Consider the following 26,307-nt stretch of genomic DNA (forward strand, 5'->3'; position numbering starts at 1 on the left):
AATGCACGATTGATAATGATGCAGATAAGAGAAAATCATAGTACTAAAGTATTCTTCAATGAGTATGTTTCTGTGATTTCTCTAAATTCTATTCTCTCAGTATCTCAAAATATGCAGCTGATGTAACGTACAAACTATATTGAAAAGCTGAACCACCATAGGTACTTGATTACATGTGTATGCACATCATTACATTACTAACCTTTCCTCCTTTTCTGCATAGCCAAAGATCAATGGAGTTTAGAGCATAGAAAAAAAATTTCTGAGATATTCATCTTTCATATTCTATATTGTAATAATTTTTAAGTCCATACAAAATACAACACAGAATTAAAAAATGTATACCACAAATTTGTGATAATACTGGTTAATATATTAAGTTCAACTTTGGTCCATAGGCAGTGGTCAAAATGACCTACAACACATGCAAATACAATATTTATATAAAGCTGCTGGATGCAAATAAATAAAATAAATGCAATCTCTCCAAATATGCAAACATTCAGTTTTAAAGTTCGTCTTTTTTAATGTCTTCTGGTTCAGTCTTGAGATTAAGTTTTTCAGCTTTCTTGACAGCTTCCTCCACTTCATCAAAAATGTCTTCAATGGGCACCTTTGTACCCCATGTCTTAAGTACATGGCCATTGTGATCAACTAAGTACTTGTAAAAATTCCACTCAGGCTGCACATATGACTGATCTAAATAAAAAAGGAATGAAAACATGCTAAATTTCATTATCTGATTTGTAATGATTACTACAGAAATAGTGAAACTCAAATACTGCAAATGATACAACTTTAACTGATTCTGCACCTCAGAACAGTTATTTGCTTTTGCAAATTAACGAGTTCAACATTTGTTTGATTGTGCAATACTTCAACCTCTTATTTCTGTTACTTTATACTACATCTTACATCTTACTTTACAGAATTCTAAAGGAAGCATGGTGTTGAACTGCTCGAATGAATACTCCTCAAAAATTGACATTTATCCTTTGGTGGTATAACAAAACACTACACTGGTTATTATAGTAGTACTGTGTGGAACAATTGATAATTAGTTAGTTTTCTATAATAGTTTTTTAGTACTGTACTGCAGAGTAATCCATTGAAGTGTAGACCGTCACATTGGTGTATGTACTATCACCAAGTGAGGTGCTCGTGGCCATATGTCCATGAATCAAGCACGTAAGTTTCCGTAACTAGTTTAAAGAGTGATTTATTTACTTACCAATTTATGAAGAAAGGTGCTGAAGCTGACCATACATTTTTGACACATCTGTATTAAGTTACCCATAACTTGCTGCAGTTCCCCTTGATTAATGTTGGTAATTTTCTGTTGATATGCGCCTGCATGCAAGATCACCTGGCTGATGTGTCACAGTAATCTTATGTGGCTTTAACCTTAACAGTTTCACACCTCTCTGTACACAGCTGCAAGAAATGCCGGTTTGTTGTGAAAGGCATGGACCTCGCACTGCTTTTTCAGAGAGCACTGTCAATACACTTTATAATTTCTGGCCTTGTCTTTTAAGTACGAAAACCCAGTATGAATTAGTTTCTTCCCACCATGAGAGCTATTCACTAATGAAGCAATTTTCTAAGTGATGAGAAAGTAACTTACATTCAGTAGTTATAGTCACTCAAAAGTGAAAGTGAATGCCAGAGATGAAAGGGGTGTGTAAAGAGAAAGGCACCAAAATGTGCATAGCCCATACAATGGATAAAAGATAAAAATGTCCAGATAATGCACACATTCAGATATCCGGACACTTGGGATAATCCAAATATGAGATAACTGGATATTTTGGTTATCAAATATCTGCATATTTCAGATATCCAGATAATTTGGATGTTAGAATATATAATATCTGGATAAACAATTATCCAATATTGTGATAAAATTTTATCCAGATTTGGTCATCCCTACTTTCTACCCCTCTTACTACAATACATCTGCTTTCTCTGCAGTCTACATGTGCAAATGATTTGATTTGGTTATTTAGCATTGCTTTTTCTGCCACTTTTGGCTAATTGTGACAATGAGATGACTGATGATTAATTGATTAAGGGACACTCACCAGAATTTGAAGCCTGAACCCCTGGCGTATGAAAGACACCATAGAGATTTACAGAGGCTGTTCAGCGTATGTTTGACCAAACGTGATTCCTTCCCCCCGAGCTCAGAATGAACTCGCCCAACCTTGGTCAGGCATGTTTGTCAGTGTAGTGTGTGAGCTGTAAAAGAGTGGTTGTGTTTTCTCACTGGGCCAAAAATCCTGCCCAAACTGAGCCGCTTTTGGGAGGAGTACGTTGTATAACTTTTCCAAGTGTTTGCGTTTTCTCGCTTGACCAAAAATGCTACTAAAACTGAGTCGCTTTTGGGAAGGTTATGTTGTAGCCCTTTATGACATTCTTAGTGCAGGGGGAAGGAATCACGTTTGGTGAAATATACGCTGAACAGCCTCTGTAGCAGGAAACTGTTCCAATTAAAGACCAATAAATTAATAAACAGGCCACACAATACAAAACAAGGACTCTTATCACTTCACAGTCTCTGGTCTACTTTCAAGACCTCTGTAAAAACTTGTTTCAAGCCCCCCTCAGTAGCTTACATTAGTGGGTGTCTTAATAAAAATGTATAAAAAATGTGTGTGCATCGAAGGCCACTAGTTTGAATACCTCCTTTTATAAATCTGGTAAGTAAATAACTTTTTAACATAATTATGGAAACTGTTGTATGCTTGCTTCATTGACACTCTATGATGCCGACAAACAGCCTTGAGTGCCTTGCTTGCCAATAGTGCAAACATCGATGCAGTGGTCTATACTTCAATGGATCGCTCTGTACAACTATTTCTGAAATACAGCAGAAAAATGATTAATGCAAACATACATTAAATGCTCTAATTATATCTGACATCCAGAGCTTCAAATTACTCAATACTCATGAATATATGACATTTATGTTATGTTACATAGAATCTTTTACTATTACATATGTATATACTCACACACTCCAGATTCACATTGCCACATACTCACACACTTCAGATTCACATTGCCACTGGCAAATTTACCCTCCACCCCAAAGGGACCTAACACACCTCAAACCTCATCTGCAACAAATGTGGTGACGTTTACCTAGAAACATCCACAGGTCTTGCACCATAGCCATGTGGTCTAAGGTGTCAGGCTTTGGACTCAGGCTAAGGGACGCGCGCAAGTTCAAGTCTCCTGGGAAAGCATAACAACTTTGCTCCTGAGATTTCAGCTTGTGTATGAGAGGGCCTACATATCAACCATGAGTGCTACCACACCTCCTGGCCTGAACAAAGACACCCAGCAACTTCCTCAACCAAACCCACCTCCACCCTAGCTCTCCCTCCCCAAGTTTGATTCTGCTCCCTCAAAGTTAGGTCCCAAGTTACGCCCACACTGAGAAAGATCGGAGAGGCTATAGACTTTAAATAAACCACTGTGGCCTGTAAGATTCATAATGAAGAATAGGGTTTGAGTTTCTTTTTGCTATTCTAGATTTAATGCATTTTAATGATTATGAAACCTTCAAGAAACTATTATTGTGTAAAATAATTACCTATAAGATTCTTGAAAGCTGCATCTGCATCTTCTCCCACTACATCAACTTTGCTAAACATTGGGAACTCTACACCATATTGATTAATGGCAAATTGTTCTATAACACTGTTTTCCAATGGCTCTTGTTCTCCAAACTGATTGCAAGGAAAAGCCAAGACATTGAATTTACCACTGAAACTGAGTATATCATGTAGTCTTTTCAAGGCTTTATAGTGAGTATCTGTATAACCACATGCACTGGCAACATTGACTACCAGAGATACCTGTAATGAAAGAAAACAAAAATCAATTCATATCCTATCAGTTAAGTGAAATTAGTCTTAAAATATTGTCATACCCTTTAGAACTTGAACCAAGGGTGGCTGACATTTGATACGTGGCTCCAACATCTATATGGGAAATGTTTCAACTTATACTTTGACTGATTGACTCAAAACTGTGAGAAAAATAGTGCATTCAAAGTACAGTTGAAGCCCAGAAATGGCTACTAAACTTCATTCATATTTTGTACTCAGTGAATAGTGCAGTGTACTATGAAGCCAGAGACCCTATTCAAGTTTTTGTTTCACATCCACTTCCTGCACATAGGCTGATTGTAACTGGACATACAATTTAAAGTGGGATCCAAGCCACTACGTCTTCAGCAGGTCTGAACCCTGGACTACAAAGTGACAATAATCCCACTATGCTATCGGGATAGGCAAATCCTGGGTATGTTTTTCCTCTATCTATTTCATCTATTCAGCTTTCAACTTCACCATGGGGTGTGATGCATTTCTGTGATGATGCTAGTGATTATTTTCCGCCCACAGGTCAGCATTAAAAAAACATGCATAAAATAAAGTACAGGTAATATTTAATCAACTTGGATGAGCAAACAGAAACAAATCCTAAAATGATTTGGGGTTATACAAGGGACAAGTCATGCTCAACGAGAAGTACCATCTTATGTATTCTGTGGTGATAGATCCTCTGTACATTCTTAAGTGTCATGTGAGCTCTTTTATGGCTAGTTTGCTAGCTTTTATGTTCCTGCTGACAATGATGAATCCATCACCGAGCGGAAAGATACTTACTCCAGCACGCAATATATGTAAGGGTAAATGGATGGAATTTGACCTAATACCCTCACTTTTCATTTCCACTTGGGTCAATATACTCTGATAAACCTTAACAATCTTATACCGAAAAATTTTAGAAACAGGTATCATCCTCTCAGATAGAAGAAAGCTTTAGTAACACCAATTCATAAATCATGTGAAAAACATAATGTTTGTAATTATCATCCTACATCACTCCTGCCTAGGTAATGGAATAGCTTATATGCGACCAAAATAAATGGCACCTGAGGGATGTAATTGCACCTCAGCAGCATGACTTTGCAGGCAGGAGATCAATGGTTACAAACTTAGTTGCAATAACACAGGATATTGCTGATAGCTTTAATATCAGACAACAACTTGATGTTATTTACATGGATATGAGCAAAACATTTGACAGCTGAATCACAATTCTTATGCAAAGACTACATTAGTGGGGGTATTGGGTCAGCTATTAGAACTATTGACTAAGCCCCGCGACAGGTTAACCTTGCAGCAACTTTTCGCATATATAAACCCAAACGTGCGCGCAGAAAATAGTTCAGCTGCAATACTGCGGATTTTCTCACTGTCTGTGATATGAACAGCTCAGCGGTTAAGGTGAGACTGGCACGGGGATGCTGAGTGCCGCTCTAGAGTGGATTGATACATAAAACCTGCTGCAAACTTAACCTGTCGCGGGGCTTAGTTATATATCAAACTGCAAGTAAACTGTTGAATTGAACAGTTTTTCAACTGAAAGGGAGGTGTCATCTGGAGTGCCCCAAGATTCCAATTTAGGCCCGTATTTGTTCTTATTATTTGCAAATGATGTGAGTCTCAAAATTCAAAATAACTTTCTTAATGTATGCAGACGTAAAGTTCTACCACCATATTAGGACAGTAGATGACTGCATAAAGTACAAAACTGCAAGTTCATCTGAATAACTTCGCCGAGTGGTGTAAAAAAACAGGAATGGTCCTGAACGTAGATAAGTACAAGATTGTATATTTTAGTAATAAGAAAACAGTTGTCTCTCATGACTATAACATAGACAATATAATAGATCAATTAACAAACAATGTCATAGATTCAGGTATTATTTTTATACATCTGATTTAACATTCAACTCTCATTATCAAACGATCATTTAAAAAAGCCTGAAACTTGTAGGCTTTATAAGGAGAAACTTTTTCCATAATTTTTCAGTCTCAATGGTAACCAGAATATATGTCACACTAATTCGCGCAATGTTATAATATTGCAGTTCAATCTGGAATCCTCAGCATAGGACTTGGGAGGATGTGGTGGAAAAGGTACAAATGGAAATGGTGAAATGGTTGTTTTAAAATCAATATTGAATATCATATTAGAAATTAAGTAACTTTATGTAGTCATATTGATCTCAATACCTTGAAAGACAGAAGAGTTTCTAATAATCTAATATTTTTATGTAAATTAGTAAGACAAGATTAAAATCAACTTCCACATTAACACCCTTTACAGCAATGAATAAAATACCTTTCCACATGCCAATGTCAATGTTAAACGTACACAAAAACTCTCCGATAATAAAGACTTCAGGAATTGTGTAATGAGTTATTCTTAGTGCATAATTTGGACATATTTTTTGATTCATATAACGTTATTAGATGCAAAAATCTGTATTTTTTTTATTTTATTGGATTTGATTTGACTGAAAATGTTCTTAACTGTATTTATAATATATTGTTACACTATTATAAATTTTAACATAATATACACAGAGATAATGTTAATAACACAAAATTATGTTCAACATAAATGGAACTTCAGTCCCGTGATGGACAAGTAAATAAAATTAAATTAAAATGAAATTGCAATGAAGGTAAAAATACAAACACTTGATAAAGATTCTGACATATGTAAGGTAAGGTAAAGTTCACCGTACCATGCATATAGTAGCATGCCATGAAGGCACATTTAGGGGTGAGGGGGTAAGGCCCCACACATTTTCAATCTCGGCCATTTTGGAGGCGATCAGCACCATGCTCTGCCAACTTTACCCCACCCCTCACTGCCAGGGTTATCCCCAGGTGCCCATTGATTTGAGGCTGGGTGAGCCTCAGAGCTGCTTTATGCAGGGACAAAGCCAAAAAAATTACAACCTTACATCACCCACTCCGGGTCTCCCATATTGCAGTCAGATGTCCTACCGACATATACCGCGTGAGGCACCTAAAAGTACCACCTGAAATAGCGAAGAAACCAGAAACAGTAGCGATGTGAGGTTTGCGGGAAACAATAATATCAAATGGGGCTCGTAAATCGGAGGTATGGGGGTGGGTCAAAAAATAGTGACAAATTGATAATATAAAAGAGCACACGCAGAGAAACACAACGCCGTTGGTCTCATGCATCTACTGCACATAGGAACGAAGATATGGCCATGTGAAAATATGTAAACAAACTAACAAGTGGCCCACTTGACCGTCAGTACCACGGCATGTACAAGTATGAGATGTCGGAAGCCATTGGACAAGATGAAGACAGAACGTGTTAAAGGAAGAAAAAATACAGTAGACATCGTCAGCACCATGTATTTGACAGTGTTACAGCATAATGAAAATGACCATGACAGTATGTCGAAGAACCACTGCGTAAGAAGCGAAAACCTGTCAAAGTGTGTGTTCAAAGTGGTGGCCGTCAGCTGCGATACAGGCAACGAGGCGCCCACGCAAAGATCGTTGCACAGAATGTAGCATCTCATAGGGAATGTCCCTACAGGCTGCAGTAATGAGGTGTTGCATATCCTCTGGAGTTGTTGGCACATCCCGGTAGACAATGTCCTTCAGCTTTCCCCACAGGAAAAAGTCTAATGGTGCCAAATCTGGGGAACGAGCCGGCCATTTGACAGGCCCTCCACGTCCAATCCAACGATTTGGAAATGTATTTTCCACACATGCTGTAGCGCATCTTGCACTGTGAGCTGGGCACCCGTCATGTTGGTACCACATGTCCCTCCTTGTCTGAAGTGGTATGTCCTCCAATAGTACAGGCAGTTCATGTTGTAAAAACTGTATGTATCGGTCAGCCTTCAGTGTCCCTTTTATAAAAAAAGGGCCAATGAGATGTTCACCCACTATACCACACCACACGTTCACACTCCATGGGCGCTGGCGTTCCACTTGGCGAAGCCAATGTGGATTTGTCACCGACCACTAGTGCATGTTCCTTAGGTTGACATTTCCATGATTGGTAAAAGTTGCCTCGTCAGTGAAGAGGATACGTGACAAATCGGGTGTGTCGTGTCGTAACAACCGTGTGCAAAACCGAACACGGTCCACAAAATCATTCCCGTGAAGTTCCTGATGGAGGGAGATATGATATGGGTGAAACTTGTGTGTGTGCAGAATGCGCAATACATTTTGCTGACTCATCCCAGCATCCCTGGCAATTTCACGGGAGCTAACGTGTGGATTCACAGCAACAGCGGCGAGAACATTTGTTGCACCTGCCTCACCTGTAGTTGGCTTGTTCCGCACACGTGCTCATGGTGTTACACTTCCGGTGTCTCTTAATTTAATAAATAACTTACCAAACAGACGTCGAGATGGTTGTCGTCTGTCCGGATATCTCTCTGCGTACACACGGTACACATTCTTTCGGCATTCCCCATAAATCAGGATCATGTCTGCTTTTTCTATGTTTGTGAACACCATAATCTTCGCTCTTACCACTACGACTGCTTGCTATGAACTAACTCAGGCACCTGAGAAGTCTTACATGCCGTGGTACTGACGGTCAAGTGGGCCACTTGTTAGTTTGTTTACATATTTTCACATGGCCATATCTTCGTTCCTATGTGCAGTAGATGCATGAGACCAACGGCGTTGTGTTTCTCTGCGTGTGCTCCTTTATATTATGCATGTTATTGTATATCGTTCCATTTAAAAAAAATATGACTTTGCTCCAGATGCCCCATTTGTTGATATTTTTCGATCCACTCCATACCTCCGATTTACGAGCCCCATTTGATATTATTGTTTCCCGCAAACCTCACATCGCTACTGTTTCTGGTTTCTTCGCTATTTCAGGTGGTACTTTTAGGTGCCTCACGCGGTATATACTCGTAATAATTAGACCTCGGATTTTAGTTTTTGCCCTTTTTTTCCTTTACAGGTATGTAAGAATTAATAAGTTATGTCAGCGTTTTTATTAAAAATGCAAAAAATGATGGAGTTTTATAGTGCCTAAAAAAACTATTTTGCTCATTAGAACCAACTTTAGGTTTATGCACCTAAATCAAGCCTTTTTAAAGATTTTTATATGTCTTTAAAGGTTTTACAGGCTTTTTATGTCACACAGAGGCATTTGCTTTGTGTGGTCACGAAAAAATTCAATGACGTGTTTGAAATGTACTCTCTGTCGATTTCCCTTCCTCCAAGTCCATGGTGATTTTACAAAGCTTCAAACAAAGCAAAAAGTATTGTGCCACTGTTTCCTGTACAATCCAAAGTGGTCTGGTCTGTGTGGTCTTGCTCACATTCACGTCACTTCGGTGCTTTGTGGCATTCACGCCTTGCAAACTAACATTTCAGCATTGACGTTTGCACCACTGACTATGTTTTTGTTGAAAGATGATCCTTACAGACAAAATTGTGGAGTTAAACTGTGGGTAACACGAAAAAAGACTGTTGCATAACTATACGGCTAAGGGTGGATTTTAATAGCAAATTTCCAATGGTAAGTTCTGCTATTGCCGTAGTGTTAGGCAACACACACAACATTATGCATAATATTGCATATTTCAGGATATAGGTGTCTCATTTTCATTGTCGGTGAGTATACCTAATGAGCATTTCTCAGGAATTTTGAACTATTTTAAGTTTCTTTGAACCTACTTCAAGATTTTTCGAGCCTAACTTAAGATTTTTAGGACCTATTTTAGGGTTTTTTGAACCTATTTTAGGATTTTTAGAGCATATTTTAGGAACCTACACAGAATCAAATGGACAAATTATTGGCTTTCCAGGCTTCTATTTCATTTCCAGTAGTTCCTCAGTTGTTCTTATGATGCAGGGTCAAAATTGAAATTCCAGGATCCCCACCTGGGACTACTCACACCGTATGCATGGGAGTGTTCACAAGAAGGCTATGTGGGAATCAAGTGTTTTATGCCGTTTGAAATTAATGAATATTTGACCTTTAAAATCAATGAATGGTTTATCATTAAACATGTAGGCCTACTTTACGCAATCACAAAACTAACAATACACAGAAGTAATATACAGAAAATAAAAATAACAATTGTGATTACATACCTTCCCACGGTATTGTTCCAATGATATTTCATTGCCTTTTATATCTTTTACAGTGTAAGTATAGAAATCTGGAAGATCTTCACTTGATGTGGTGTAGTTGCTCCAGATGATGCTGCATATAAGTAAGATCTTTAACAGGAACATTTTTCTATTTTTCTGTTGTTACAACTTGGAAGTTCACAACAAATAACTTTCACAAATCCATTATCTCCTTTGAAGCACCTAAAATTACATGAAAAACAAAAATATTTTGCAGCTTTCTGTGATCACAATCAGCATCAATGGTAACAGTTCCGTATATTGGAAACACGTTAAAATCAGATATTTTGTGTTTCTTAAGGTTCGTATTTACCAATTGTGTATTGCGAACATAGTTCAAGGTGCCATTATGCTTTTTACATGAAAAGAAACACAATTTCTCACATACAAAGTGATTTTTCTGATTCCTTTCTTCACTTCCTTAACACATATTGTGGCCACATCTTGACTCACGTTGTGGTTATGCAGTGTTTCCAACCCTCTTCACTGAAAAATACCTACTATCGTGTTCGTCACCGGTGGAAATTGTACATTATGCATGGGTAGCTGACAAATACCCCGGACAGCTGACGGATAGCCCAGACAGCTGACGGATAGCCCAGACAGCTGATGGATAGCCTGGACAGCTGACGGATAGCCCCACGAACCATTTCCGATAAGGTTAAGTTAGGTTTGCTTTGGTTAGGCAAGCAGTGAAAAAAAATTGGTTGGATACACTGACAGGGGCTTACATCATCAAACGTATGCAGCAGCAGTTCACGTAGCGAAAGCAATGGCAATTGTGTGTTGGTGAGTTATGTCTCTTGAAAAATACATGATTTCACTACACAACAGCACACAACAGACCAAGGTGACACGATGAACACCATTTAAAAAAGGAACTCAGTCTAAGTGACATGTGCATCTTATCCTGTCTCTTTGGTATGAAGGGTTGCATTGATTACTGAGGGTTCACTTCCAAGGGACACATGCGGCTCTTCACTTTGGCCTGGATGTAGGTACATTTGGCAGCAGAACTGGCTAGGAATGCACCTACTTGTATAGAAAATTTCCACGGGATACAGTGTGGGCCACGGCTGCTATGTAAGTTAAGAGGTGGTGCATGCTTGAGTCTTGGGCTAGCTGGAAGACACATTTTAACAAGGGGACAATCTTCCTAGTTTTGAGGGATACCATTTTCTCTGTATCTCCTGCCGGGCCCCGTGGCGGAGCAGTTAGCACATTGTGCTACGACGCCAGATGTCCTGGGTTTGAATCCCAGCCTGGGCATGGATGTTTGAGAGAGTGTCCATTCATCAGTTTCATCATATCATCACTCATCCCCATCTTCGCAAATTAGCCAAAAGTGGCACAAAAAAGCAAAGTAAAATAAAGCAAATAAATCAATCAATCTCTGTATACCTCAGCCACCTACTTTACTCCTCCTTCAAGTAAAGAGTAGAATATCAACCTTACTTCTTTTTCATTACTCTGAAAAGAGTGTTCTGATAATAACTATGGCTAGGTGTTCTAAGTTGTGGGCATGCCAGGTATAGTGTAGCAATACTTTGGTAACAGTTTCATAGATCGGAGACACATTAAAATTGGATATTTTGTGTTTCGCATGGTTCGTACTTACCAATGGTGTATTGCGGAACACAGTTCAAGGTGACATTATTCTTTTTACACAAAAACAAATGCAATTTTTCACATTCTGAGTGTTTTTTTTTAATCCTTTCTTTGCTTCCGGAACACACAATATGGCAGGCACATCTTGACTCATGTTGTGGGTATGCAGTGTTTCAAAGTTCTGCACCGAAAAACACCTACTATCGTGTTTGTCACAGGTGGAAATTATACATTCTGCATGGGTAGCTGACGTATAGCCCGACGAACCATACACGGATAGCCCCACGAACCATTCATGGATAGCCCCATGAACCATTCACGGATAGCCCCACGAACCATTCACAGATAGCCTCACAAACCATTCACAGATAGCCCCATGAACCATTATGCACGATAGCTGACCGATAGCCCCACGAACCATTTCCGATAAGATTAGGTTAGGTTTGGTTACGTTAGGCAAGCATAGTAAAAAAAAAATGGGTGGGGTGAAACACTGACAGGGGCTTACGTCATCAAACGTATGCAGCATCTGGTTGTCGTAGGGTAAGCAAATGAAAGCAATGGCAATTGTGTGTCAGTGAGATATTTCTCTTGAAAAATTCATGATTTCCCGGTCAAATATATTACACGATGAAAGAAAATACCTCGACGAACATTGTAAACCTTGGAGAAACTCATTTCCATAAGTAGTTTCTTGTGTAAAATTGAAGAAATGTGTCTCCGATGTATGAAACTGTTACCCAATACTTTTGCCCTGCATCCTTTGCCTTCTATAGTATTCAAATTGTACATTGTCATTTCTAATCATTTTCTTAAAGTTTCTTTTCCCACTCTTGAGCCTTCCTTTGTGTAAAACAATGTGAATGAAGAGTTTGCTGCTGACTGTACTCCAGTGTGAAACTGACCTATGCTGTTTATTCCTTTCATATTCATATCCCTTTAAGTTGCACGTGATAATGTAGACTGTTCAAACCAGAGCTACAATAATTTAAGCATGCCTCTCCAATTTATCTCATGGTCTCTGTGTTAAATCATAGGGGCATCCCACCAATTATCGCAAACAAGGGTTTATCCAGAAATTTAAATTTAGAGCCAAATTACCTTTGTAAAAAAATTAGGAGGTTGGGATGTATGGATAAATCACTGATCCCCACTTGAGTATAGTTCAACTAACAATTTTCACATCAACTACTGTACATAAATCATGGCAGAATAATCACAAAACAAGCGTGTTTATCATAAATTCAAAATTTCTTGCCCAAAATGGCTTTACGAGGAGTTACATTGTGGCAGTGGGACATCAAAAATACCACATTACACAAAATAGATTATGGTTATCAAAAAACACACCACTGAATGTTTGAATCTGGTTATTTAATAATTTACCGAATATTAGGCCCAAGTTCCTTTGGTTTTATTGCAATTTCATCATGCTATGAATGTAATTTTACCATGGTTCGATTTCGATTTACATCTGTTAACACATACTGCGGAGTTTTAGCGATTACTTAAGATTTTGTTCAATATATGCTTTCGTAGTTAGGCAGGCCAGATTTGGTTCTCTTAGCATTAAAATAAAGTCTCTAAAAGCATTCTACTAAGGTTCCGATGTAGTTTTACATTCATTCCCACTAGTCTACGATACTTACAGTCTACAGTCGCTTGTCAATGGAAAATACATTGTCCATGGGAATGTGCATTTATAAGTTTTTTTCAACATAAATAACTTTTTTCGGTAAATGTCTGTTATATCGGAGACACATTTCTTCATTTTTACAGAAGAAACTACTTACGGAAATGAGTTTCTGTAGTATTTTGAAAGATTGTGGAGGTATTTTCTCACTGCAGAATGCTGCACAACAAGAAATAAGCACTTTTGATATAATAAACTTGCATTTTGTGCAAAGCGACAACATTATGCCATTGTTTCCATTATGTACCTGCAGATGGCGCAAGCGTCGAAACTCACGCGGTCTCCCCAGTGTTTCCAAACGTGCCTTTTCTTTAAATTTTTTTAACTATGCTTACCTAACCTAACCTAACCTTGCCAGAAATGGTTCATGGGGCTAACGTGAATGGTTTTTGGGGCTATCATGAATGGTTTTTGGGGCTATCGGAAATGTTTTTTGGAGCTATCCATCAATGGTTTGTGATGACATAATGAATACGAAAGTAGGTATTTTTCGGTTAAGAAGGTTGCAACACTGCATGCCCACTTCAAATCGACAAAACACAAGCACGACACATGATGATCCACAGCTGTGCGCGAAATATTCTATGTTCCGCAACGGAAGAAAGGACCCAAAAGAATTACTCGTAATGTGAAAAATCGAAGTTATTTTCATGTAAAAAGCATAATCGCACCTTCAACTATGCTCCAAAATACACAATTGGTAAGTACGAACCATTTAAAACTGAAAATATCCTATAGGAATGTGTCTCCGATATAACAGACATTTGCCCTTTTTTCGAAATCCAAACTTATGAATGAATTCAGTTAGACTATACAGCGTTTTATTTAGCAAATATCTCTTTTTTATATAATCCATTGATTATCTTGACATTTTCCATGCCTATGTAACTCAGGTTTTATGGAAGTACATATTATATATATTATAATTATCATGTTGCACAGGACATACACGCATTAAAATACAGAACTGGTAAAACTGAGTCTATTTTAAAACCCAATTCCATCTTACCGTAAAACAGAATCAAAACAGTATAATGTAAACTACAGCGCCTTGAATGTAAACAATACATATATCGGGCGTTACGTATTACGATGCGTTGCTGTTTTCATTTCGGGAATGCCAGATGACAAACTGAATATAGAAACAAATGACAGATAATTTGGAACTTTTACTCATTAAAACAAATATAATAACAGATTATTTTTAATGAATAAATAATTTTATATATTTATAAATATTATTCTTATTGAAAATATTATTGTAATCAGTATTTTTATTTCTTTTTACAGAAACAAATGAATATATTTTTCTGGACATTTATTTGGTACCCCTGAACACTTATGTATAGGGAATAAGAGCAGCTGCAATTCATGAATTTACCGACTAATCATACATATATCGTGCCAAGATGAGTGAGAAGCAAGTAAATCCTGTGAAATATTTCGTGTCTGGTGGGTTTGGAGGCATATGCACCGTCATTGCCGGCCACCCATTAGACACAATAAAGGTGCGTTAAATATGAGTAACAAAATTGAGATGTCTGCTTATTTAATTACTCAAATCTAATAGGATGCCGATGTTTTATGGCTATGTTATGTTTTTTTATTTTTAGAAATTCACATAAACATTGTAATTCCTTATGTTCCTCAGTTACTTACAACCCTAGTTTAGTTTGCTGTATATTTGTAAAGTTATGACAATATGTTGAGTCATCCCAGGCCCGCCGTAAGAAAGCGCAAGACCCTGTGCGACTATACCCGCGAGGCCCTTATATTTTGAAAAATGAAAATGTATTCACCTTCAATTCCTCCTAAAATTCTAAACTAAAACCAACTTTGTCATTAATATTGCATAATGATTACCCCCACCTTCAACACAAGGATTTCCCATGGGCTACCAACGAAATTTGGCAGCGTGTTGAGAACATCGAGACAAATAACTTTAATAACTTTTTGCTACTTTAGGACCTGTTTCGGCCTTCTATCAGCCCTCGAAAAAACGGATTTTATCCTGTATCTGTGTAGTTATGCACTACAGATTCATTGTTGCAAACATACATAAGAGCCGCGATAGTGTAGTCGGTACAGCATCTGACTGCCACGCAAGGGACCCGGTTTTGATTCCCAGGGTGGATGATCTAAGGTTGGAATTATTCTGGCCTTGTCCCTGCATATAGCCACTCTGGGGCACATCCTGCCTGAACTAAATGGGCATCTGGGGGTTAAAGGCAGCCAGAGCATGAAACTGATCACATCACATCCAAAATTGCCAAGAACTGGTATGTGTAGGGGCCTACCGCCCCATTTCCTAAATGTGCCTTCATGCCATGGTGCTATGCACGGAGAGCTTCACCTTTACCAACATACTAAAGACATTGGTACTCTATGGAAGTGGGATTGTGCTAATAGGGAAGCTGGCAGAAATACATTCCTGATTTCAAATTTCGCTCAATTCATGTACTGTTGCTTATTGTGCTTTAGTGACTCGCTAAGTTATATTAATATACTGAAGGTGATCCTTTCCTATCTATCCATAGCATACTAAAGATTTTGTACTTGTCCGTTAGAAAAATGTGATTCGTGGCTGCAAATGCCGATTTTTGAGGAGTCATAAAGTCATCGACTTTACATCAACAAAACGTTATCAAGAAAAGTCATTCACATCGATGTCCTCTTCATGCTGTGAAAGGTTGTTGGTGGTTCACAGGCAACAGCCTGTGTATGTACGTATATATGTTCATACACGAATATAAATACAAGGTTTACCAAAAAAGTTTTTGCCGTTCTAGAGCAGTGATAAGCAAAGAGCAATACAGTGGATGGTACGTACCTTTAGGTTTCGAAGTAATCTCCATCAGCATCCAACACCTTTTGCCAACGTTCCTGCAGCTGCACAATACCCTGGTGATAAAACTCGGCTGGCTTGGATGCAAACAAGTCCGTGAGTGCGTTCCGCAGGTCTCCCTTATTTGCGAAGGATCTCCCATGCAGGTGGTTGTCAAGGGAATGAAACAGGTGGTAATCTGTTGGTGCAAGGTCCGGTGAATATGGTGGATGGCACAGTGTCTCGCAGCCAAGTTGCTGAAGGGTCTCCCGGGTCCTCTTTGCCACATGTGGCTTGCCATTGTCGTGCAGGAACAGCACCGCAATGCAATGCAACCTGCTGAGAGTAGAGGTCAGCAGTGATGGTCTGACCAGGTGAAAGGAGCTCGTAATGCACCACTTGCCAACAATTCCACCATGCAGAAAGCATAACATTTCCTGGGTGCAGAGGTGGTCTTGAGGTGTGATGAACAGGGTCACGTGCCGACAACCAATGTCTGGTGCGCTTGGGAGTGTCATAGAGGACCAACTTTGCATCACCAGTGAGCAGCGATCAAATATGGGTGTGTTCAGGTGCCGAGTGAGCAAGGACAAACAGTCTGTCACTCGTTCTTCCTTGTTGGCTGCTGACAATGTCTGGGGTACACACTTGCTTCACTTGTATGACTTTCCTATCCCTTGCAGGTACAGTCTGACTGTTTCAACGGAAACATGGAACCTCTCTGCAAGTTCATCACACGTTAGACCACTGTCCTCCTCGATGGCTGCTTTCAGGGCCTCGTCATCCAACACATGTGGTCGTCCACTGTGAGGTTCATCCGAAAGGCTCACATCTCCCGAACAGAATTTCTGGAACCAATGCCTGACAAACCACTGCATTCTCCCCCAAATGCCTGGCAAATGCGGCGACTTGATGCAGCAGCTGACAGGCCCACTTTAAAGTCATACAACAAATGCATGGAAACAAGCTGCTTCGATACCTCCATTTCTATTCGAAACTGAGTGAGCTATGACTGTTGTCCTCCACCGGGTTTCGAACCCGGGACCCCTTGATTACAAGGCAACAACGCTACCACTGCACCATCGGGGAGGTCTATATTTCATAACTGAAATCACTTTTCTCAGCTTTACACTTTCATTGATCTCTTCACCTAACTGACTAAATATGGTGCACGTGGTAGTAAAAGTGGCTTTGAAAGCAGCTAAAGTAAATGGATTACTAAGGATATACGATACTCGTACATTCTGATTTCCTTCTCCCTGCCGAACCTCATTGCACATATTGCAGCATGGTGCTAACGTGTAAACTTTTTTTTTTTTTACATATTACAATATTACATATATTTAAGAAAAATGTATACTGTTTAAGTTTATATATTTTAAGAAGAAAATCACCTCCAAATATTTTGATGATGTGGTCCGTACCGATGTGGCCCCTTCTGTGTGTGCCCTGGTCAATCCCCATAATCAAAGTCAAATTTTGTTGCCACATAAGTTTCTGTCAATAATCTGGTGAGGGAGGAGAGCCCATTGTGCTATTTGAAGATTTTCCAATGTGAGGAATTGCAGTTAACTGCTCCTGAAGCATCGGGACATAATAAACATTAGGACATGCATTTGCTCCCCTAAGAGCAAGACTTCATGATGAAAGTTGTGCAAATTACTCACAATTATAGTATTAAAATATATTAAAAACTTACGTTTTGCGAGTATCTATACTGCTTCTGCTACGTTTTGGGACGCAACTGCTCCCTTCTTCAGGCTGTTCACTTTTAGGTTATATTCAATTCATAACCGCGTCAAGAGCAAGACATTAGCAACCACAGGGCAAGGTTCTTTGACCGCTACTTTCCCCCGAAGCAGGTGGAAATCAGGTCAACATTGACCACAGGGAGCTGGAGAAACCCGAGGGTCAATTCACCCTCATCTGCTCTTCAAATACCACCTCAGAGTTAGCCTTTTTTGGTTCACTGGCATAGTGGTAAAATCCACGATATACGCGACCCCCCCCCCCCCTTCTCTGGGTTTCAAGGAAGTAGAAATAAAAGTATTTCCAAATCTTTATTTCTATTTATAATAGGGCGAAAAACTGGCCAAAACTTGTCACTTCGTCGGAACGTCACCGCCACAAGGGGCAACACTATTTTTCTGAAAGAGGTCATCATGGAGAGTTAAGAAAGTGATGTTGCAACTTCGCAACCTGGGACAGTGGCCATCATAGTGGATTGAAAATGGTGGCAGGTCAAATACACTTAGCTTGCTGTTTCTCACAATTGAAACGTTACTATGCCACACAGACTTGCAAAACTGGTGTCATTTGAAAGAGAAAACTCCAACGAAGTATAAAATTACCATTAATCTTAAGTTTTATTGTTACCCATTAAATATAGAAACAAAAAACTTTCAAAGATAAATATTTTTCTTTTACTTGAAATTGTATTTTGTTTCATAACATGGTAAATATCAATCATATCGAAAATATGGTTATGATATAACCATTTTCGAGGAAAAGTCGCCCTACTATTATCTGCAAATTTGTTTCATACAAAAGGCAACATGCCGACTTGGACAACTTTCCCTGCCACAGTCTATCCTCTTCTTGACATTTGTTCACAATTTACCTACATCTTAATTTCCCATCCTCAAATTTGGTGCCTGGGCGCAAAGAAACTCTATTGAACAATGGAGTTTATGATAGGAAATTGGTAGAAGGTTGGGACCACAAATAAGAAACTCAACTGTGTGTTAGTGCTGAAATTCTCTTTCCACAACAGGCTCTCTGTCCCTGTTTTCGATTTCCTTTTCTGTAGTATGTATTCCGATTGCAAGTGAATCTATTGCTAATGTAGGCTTCTTTTATTTTATTTTATCTATTCTAATGTGATCAATTTTTCACGAGAAATGAATGTGAATAAAAGAATGCTGAAGCAGCCCATATTAAGGCTCGGTGGTCTTCATATCAAGATGAGTTTCCCCGAGATGTGTTGGTTATCTAATGGAAGATTCAGGCCTTCAACAAATCCTTGAGATAATTTACGGAGGTAATACTGTTAAACCTATGATCACCAGAAAAGCCTCTTACTTCCAAGAAGTACATCTTCGACTGCATTTTGAAGAATAGTGAGATACTGACATCTAGACTCACAATAAGTATAATCCTCTGTGGGGTTTGTGTTGTCCTCCATATTGTCCCTTCATCCATCTCACCTGACCATCATCAGTTCTCATATTCGCGATTAGTCAAAAGTGGTAGAAAAACTTTGTAATATAAAATAAAACAAATAAAATAAATCCGAAAAAGCCATAGACAGAGACACAAGGAGTATTGGGAAGTGGAGTTTACATCTTCAATCAGTTACACTTTGTTCTCGTTTTGCTGCATCAGGGATATGCTACAAGTGCACATCTGTATGTAGAGGAAATGATGAAATTTAACATGTTGGCACCCGGTATAGATCCACCAAGCTTTCTGAAACCTTGGAAAATATGTGAACTACAGGATTTCCCGTAACTTTAACTAGCGCCACTGCTCCCATGCCAGGGTTTCAGATGGGTTGGTGGGTCTGTATCAGGCACGTATCCAGGAATTCCTTTGAGGGGGGGTGAACTTCATCTTTTTAGATAGAACCTCACAATTGTATGTTTAAGGGCAGTGGTGGTCATTGGGTTTCAAAACAGGGGGGGGGGGGGTTGCAAGGAAAGTTTACTTTCTCTTGGTAGACAAGGCCTAGTATTACGAGGCAAAAAAATGGGGAGCAACTATCCCCTAAGTCGATGCCACTGTTTAAGGCTGCCATTTTAATCAGGACGTGAAATTGGAACATTTTTTACCACTCAACTCCCCTGTTTCCATGCATTAACATTGTGTGCCTGAACCAGAGTGTGTGTGGTTGTCCATTTCTTCTCATCAGGCATCAAAACATCTATGGTGTCTTGAGTGTTTTTACGAAGCTGTTACACATGCACGGGATGGACAATTCAATCAACAACGCGAGATTCAAGCTGTGGGCTGCAAACTGGATGCAAAAATTTCTCGAATATATATATATCTCTGATTCGAGTCTGAACACCACTAATGTGTCTTGTCCTCCCATGTTTGCAGCTCTTATAAAAGCCGAAATCCACCAAATTGTTCATATTCAGGCCTAAGTACTCGCAAGTGTTTAAAATTGTTTCACAGCTTGCAGTCTTGTCATACATGTATATCAGCACGAAACAAAGGAAGTCTTCTCGAATACAGTTGGATCGTGCAACAATTAATGCACAGTGAAAACCCTTCCGTTCCCAACACATCTAATGTTTCGTCTCCCAATATGATCAAATGCTTACTCATTTATTTCTAGTGATGTGCCCAAGGGAAGATTGGTGGCATCATAACCCCATTTGATCCAGTATTCCTTAAAAAAGGAACGTCAAAGACAGGAAAAGATGGCAAAATGAGGACTGACTACCAAAAATATGTAGTATTCATAACCCGTCTCCCATCCGATAATCCTGGGTACGCCACTCTTTATCTCGGATACATTTTTTAAAATCAACTCACCAGAAGTTTTTATCATTTCGTATATATTGAAGACATAAGTAAGATGCATTCTTCCTGCAGGTTTGGATATTATCCTTTAGGGTGTTGTCGCCTGCCTTCGGACCTAACCTTAATAAAGTCCTAATTTTCCATCCTTGTGACTTGCATCTTCAAGACTTAGGAAGATTTCAGACCGAAGGAACACGCGATACATGTCGTATGGAATGAGCCAATCAACAGCAACGTTTCACACCGTAGCTACACAAAAGGCCGCACAAACCAACGTTTGACTTGTGAAATCCTCATGCGACACGGTGTGAAATCTCCCGTAGTAGGCCACTGTCATCGTCACTTCGAAGCGGCAGCTCGTGTTGACTACAGAAGTAAAATGTCTCCTTAACCTGTGGGAATACCCCTCAGTTTTTCCTATATTTTCTGCGCTTGTTAATTAAACTGGTAACATCTTTCAATTTGACATACACAGAACATGTACTATGTGTACATTTTAGCGCAAAATCAGTCGAAGTCAAGGGTGGCTCTGTGGCTCAGTTGGTTGAGCAATAGCATGGTATGCCAGAGCACTGATTCGGGTCCTGGTAGAACCTGCAATTTCCGCTAAAGTAACTACATATGCAACATCTTCTTGCTTTCTCTTCTCGACATTCATAAAATTTTCGGATGTCCCTTCATGGTAGTTAAGTATTTGTGTGAGTTCGAACCCAGTAGGCTTAAACAAAAGTATTTTTTTATGCCATGAAATTCTCGGACTGCATACATGAAGTTTTGTTCGGGCACAACTAAATCATCACTCAAAACTTTGATTTTCAGTTGATCTGTGCAGCTTATTTCTTTTTAATAAACTGCTGAAATATTCACTTTAGAGAGACCTTCGATCTCTTCGGCCATTGACCTGAACTATCACTACACTGAGGCTCAGGAAGTTCCGCTGTCGTCAATGTCTTCAGCTTTGGACCCGAACTATTAGACATTGTTACTTTACGGTATTTAGTCCTTTTCATTTTCGAATCACTAGATCTTATAAAGCAACCAATGGACACTGACTGATCACTAATTGTCATACTCTGAAGTCTCATTAACCGATTTTGTTGTACAGATCAACTGGTAAATTGAAGCCCCATATTTATATCCTCATTCCTATTCTAGAACGTTCCGCAGATAAAGCGATTCGTTAATATTGCCAGTAGTTAGAAAGTTTCTGTGCAATATTATCAACAAAAGGGTTATAGAACATTCTCCGTCTTGTCTTTATAATTATGTAACTCCTTAAATTATCGTCACATTATTCAAGGAGATAAAGACATAATTTTATGTAGTGTAAACTGAAAATTTCCTGTTTGTGGGTGTGTGAGGGGGGGGGGGGGGATACATGCTACTTGGATACATTCAAGAAGACAAAAACAATTTTATGTAGTGTAAACTGAAAAAATCCTGAAGGGGGCTCGAGCCCCTGATCCCCACCTTCAATACATTCTATTAACAATAACAGGGTTATAGAACATTCTCCGTCTTACCTCTATAATTATTAATCTCAAATTATCATCATATTATTCAAGTATTGTACATTTAACCTAATTTTATCTAACGTAAATGGAAAACAATCCTGAAGAGGGGTCTCGAGCTCCTTGATCCACACCTTGGATATGTGCTATTAACAGTAACAAGGTTATAGAACATTCTCCATCTTGCCTCGATAATTATTTATCTCCTTAAATTATCGTCACATTATACAAGAAGCCAATAGCCTAATTTTGTCACAGTATTCAAGAAGCCAGAAACCTAATTTTATCTAGTGTAAACTGACAAATTTCCTGGGAGAGGGGGCTCTATAATTATTTCTCTCCTTAAATTATCCTCACATTATTTTACATAACAACACAAGAAACCAAAAACCTCATTTTATTTAGTGTAAACTGAAAACTTTTTGGGGGGACTCGAGCCCCCTAATACGTGCCTGGTCTGTATATACAAAAAATTCTGCAATGGATGCAGAGGCAAAGTGACTGATTTAGAATACCATATCGTATTCATTCAATGTATTGGGGTGGGGGGCATGGGGAGCAGTTCCCCCCATACACACTTTTTGTTCCCACACTATGCACTATGGTCTCTTAATGCTAAGTCTTGTCTACCTGTGGATTTGACCCAAAATCATCTGCCGAAATTCCATTTTCAATTCGATTCTTTCTAATAGCACTAAGTAAAAAGTAAACTGTTCTTGCCCCCCCCCCCCTTTCACTCAGTTAAGACACCTAATCACCACTACTGTGTGCATACATTTTTTTAAAAAACAAAAGCAACGTGTAACAAATGCAAGTGAACGAAACACTGCAGAAAACAATATATCACATTCTCACCAATATCATAAGAATTGGAACACGTAAATTTAGGGAAACACATGACTCTGCATTAAACTACATATCTCATCAACCCCTGACCAAATGCATGATACAAAAACCAATCTAGAAAAAAACCATGACCTATGCATTTGATTTAGTGACTTAGAATGTAAATTTTATAGTTTCATGCATATTTGCTGGTTTTTTTGTGTTGGAAACAAACTTTTAAGATAATTCTAAAAAATATAGAAAATATTTTAATCTTTCTAAGTCAATTAAGATTTATGGTAGTTCTATATAAAAAACATAATTTAGCAAATGTTGTGCTCTTTCATTTTGGTTATCTTTACTTTTTGTGTACAATGCACCATTTTAGAGTTATATTTTTAAAATTTTTAAGGTGAATTTTTGTCGCCATTTTCCAAGATGGTGGATTTTTACCAAACATATGGATGGTAGAATTTTTAATATGTTATTCACTATACCATTCAGCACAATCTGACACCAAAAGCATTTGCGTTGCAATTATTTCATGGTGAAATGATTTATTTCCTCTTATTATAAATGCTTTTGTTGTTAAGTTACATGGGTCAGGTTTTGGGCTCCTATAATGTCCCCAAATCCTTTTTTTTTTTTTTTTGTTAGATTAAGCAAATCAGGTTTAGGGCTCTTAGCATTAAGAAAAATTCCTAACTGCCTCCAACTGCTGATTACATGATATCTGGTCTGAAGCATGAAACCACATTCATTTTTTTTAGACAAAAATAAATACTACTTACCAAAGGGTTTTTCAAACATCATGCATGATCTTTACTAAAAATAATACAAATAAAAATATATAGAATTTATTCAGTCATTTTCATTTAGTTATTCCTTCTTGTTTTACACAGTGAAGTTAAGGCTGTGGAGCCTTTTCTTCCACTTGATTAGTAGTCAATATTGAAAAAGAAGGAAAGCAAAAAGAATGTGATTACATAGAAATGAAAGAAACAGAAAAGATACATATAAGAATTAAATTCTAACCTATAGGTATGGGCACACAACAACAAAGGAACCACACACTCACACATTTCTAGCAATAATGTTGAGTTTGAAATGGTATGTTGTTGAATTATTGGTTTCAGCAATTTTCTGCAATTTAACGAATTCAATTTGTGTCTAGTAAAAAAGTGTTGAGAAACTTGAAAGCATGCACTGCATTCCAGATTGGGGGGGGGGGGGGGGTAAAGAGTTCCACAAGTGATAAAATGTATGCCATAAGTAAAAGTTTGTCTATGATCATTGCAAAAGTAATTGTGGATATGCCACTATCGCACTACCTAATATGTTGCATGTGAACTATGAAAATATAAACATATTATTTTTCAGTTTTACAGTTCAATTTGAAAGCTTTTGATTTTACATTTAGCAAAGTTTACCCTGATATTGGTGAAATTTAGTTTTACGAGAGATAGTCAGAAGAAAGTTTCCCGCATATGTATTTCCAGAAGATGTGGAAATTTTGGGTTGGCAATATGTTGTTATACAGGCATTATCCTTCTTTTATTGTGTGCCGCATGAGCTTTTCCTTGCAGAAGGCACCAGCGTACTGCTGCATGGAAGGCAGGAAGAGTTGTGAAGTGTGTGCTTGGCCAGCATGGAGAACAGAGGTGTGTTGCAATCAAAGGATAAAGTGCAAGCTGTTGTTCATACGAATGGGTGGGACTTCTGCTATGTCATGCGATGGACAAATAAATGAAGTGAAAATGAAGATTTTTATTTGTGCACAATATTGAACCAAAGTCTCTTCATCCGTAAACAGGACGAATAGTTCTCTTGAAACTTGTGAAGCGGTATGACAAGTGGCTGAATGTCTCTGGGGACTATGTGGAAAGAATAGTGTACTGATGCCTCTTTTTGCTCATGTCATGTTCTTTCTCCAGAATAAAACTCTGCAGATAGCAGTCTAGGGAAACTTTTTCTTTCGACTATCCCACGTATGTTACTTTCATTCAAAATATAAGATAATTTTGCCTGTATGTCCATCATTTTCAATGGGCCTCTCCTTTGCATTCAAAGGGTCCCAGGTTCAATCACTGGGGAGGCATATAGTGGTTTGGATTCCTCTTTAAACTGTAAGCCCTGTCTAAATTAGCCCATCTGTTCATGAATGGACTTAAGCTTTTGTCTTTTCACTTTAAGGTGAGGTTACAGACAATGCCTAAACCAGAACCTGGCAAACCAGCTATGTTCACTGGCACTTGGGACTGTGCAAAAAAGACTGTGAGGAAGGAAGGATTCACAGGATTATATAAAGGTATTTTGTGTGTCTGTCTGTTTGTTTGTTTGTTCATACATGTATATTATGAAACTTAGAATAATGGAGTAATGGTTGCATATACCAAGGGAAATAGTATTTTGATTTAGGATACAATGAGGTTCATCAGCAAATTTCATTGTGGATAATATGTACAAATTATGTTTTTCATTGGATCTTTTCTGACTAACTGTTGTTGGAACCTTGTACTTATATTTTCTTAATAAACTACACACATGTAAAGATTGTTCAGTTTTCTGTTCACATTGCAACTTCTAATCATATGGAAATAAATGGCATTTCACATTGGCAAGTACAGCATCAGTGAAGTACTACAGGGTGTGCACAAAGTCTGTATACCTTCTACATACAGTATTATCACAAAGGAATCCAAAATGTGTTCTTCCGTAGTGTCTGTATAGCTTAATGCACCACCAAGTTCTCTTGTTCATGTTATCCAACATTCTTGAAGGCACTTTCTGGATCTGGCTCAGATCATGACATGAAATCCTCAATTTTTTCAAAGAAATGTGGATTATTTCCTTTTTCCTCAAAAAGATATTGTGAGCTGCGATAAATCATGCCTTCATTTGCGAACATGACCTCCTGAGCCATTGTTGCAAATTGTTGCAGCATCATAGTACAAGCATCCACACATCTGTGATTGTTGGCTTCTGTTTATTCATTAACTTTTAATGTACACTGTAAGCGACCAAGCCGAGATGCCATGCGAATAGTTGCCGTCTCATCTTTGGAAGCTAGAATGTATCCAGATCATGTCGAGTGAGAAGATTGCTGACATACACTAATTCTCACTAATGTGGCTGACTCAGTTTGCAGGAACCAAAACACAACAAAATCCCACAGACACCAGGGAGAGAATCAAGGGGGCTCTTATGGAGAGACATTGTATACACTATATACAATTTATTTACACTGTTCGCTGCTTCTCTTTTGAGTACAGCGGACATTTAGTTCTGCTCCGC

The 26,307-nt window shown here is 38.4% G+C and overlaps 2 protein-coding genes across 2 annotated transcripts in view; one reads left to right on the top strand and one right to left on the bottom strand.

The window, feature by feature from the left end:
• Positions 1-281: 281 nt before the first annotated feature.
• On the bottom strand, positions 282-14,409 carry LOC145984369 (glutathione peroxidase 7-like). Its single transcript, XM_083118030.1, has 4 exons — positions 14,333-14,409; positions 9,984-10,205; positions 3,599-3,863; positions 282-699 (listed from the first exon to the last, which is right to left on the bottom strand). Exons 2-4 carry the CDS (start codon positions 10,125-10,127, stop codon positions 509-511), a joined length of 600 nt encoding a protein of 199 aa, XP_082974156.1. The 5' UTR covers positions 10,128-10,205; positions 14,333-14,409; the 3' UTR covers positions 282-508.
• A 250-nt stretch (positions 14,410-14,659) lies between these two features.
• LOC145983932 (congested-like trachea protein) overlaps positions 14,660-26,307 on the top strand; it is a 99,897-nt gene continuing 88,249 nt past the window's right edge. The window contains exons 1-2 of the mRNA XM_083117098.1: positions 14,660-14,831; positions 25,207-25,321. Of these exons, the coding sequence (XP_082973224.1) occupies positions 14,733-14,831; positions 25,207-25,321 (214 nt within the window). The 5' untranslated portion in view covers positions 14,660-14,732. The remainder of the gene's footprint in view (positions 14,832-25,206; positions 25,322-26,307) is intronic.

This window comes from Lepisma saccharinum, chromosome 2 (assembly GCF_977018435.1).
Source record: "Lepisma saccharinum chromosome 2, izLepSacc3.1, whole genome shotgun sequence".
NCBI lineage: Eukaryota > Metazoa > Arthropoda > Insecta > Zygentoma > Lepismatidae > Lepisma > Lepisma saccharinum.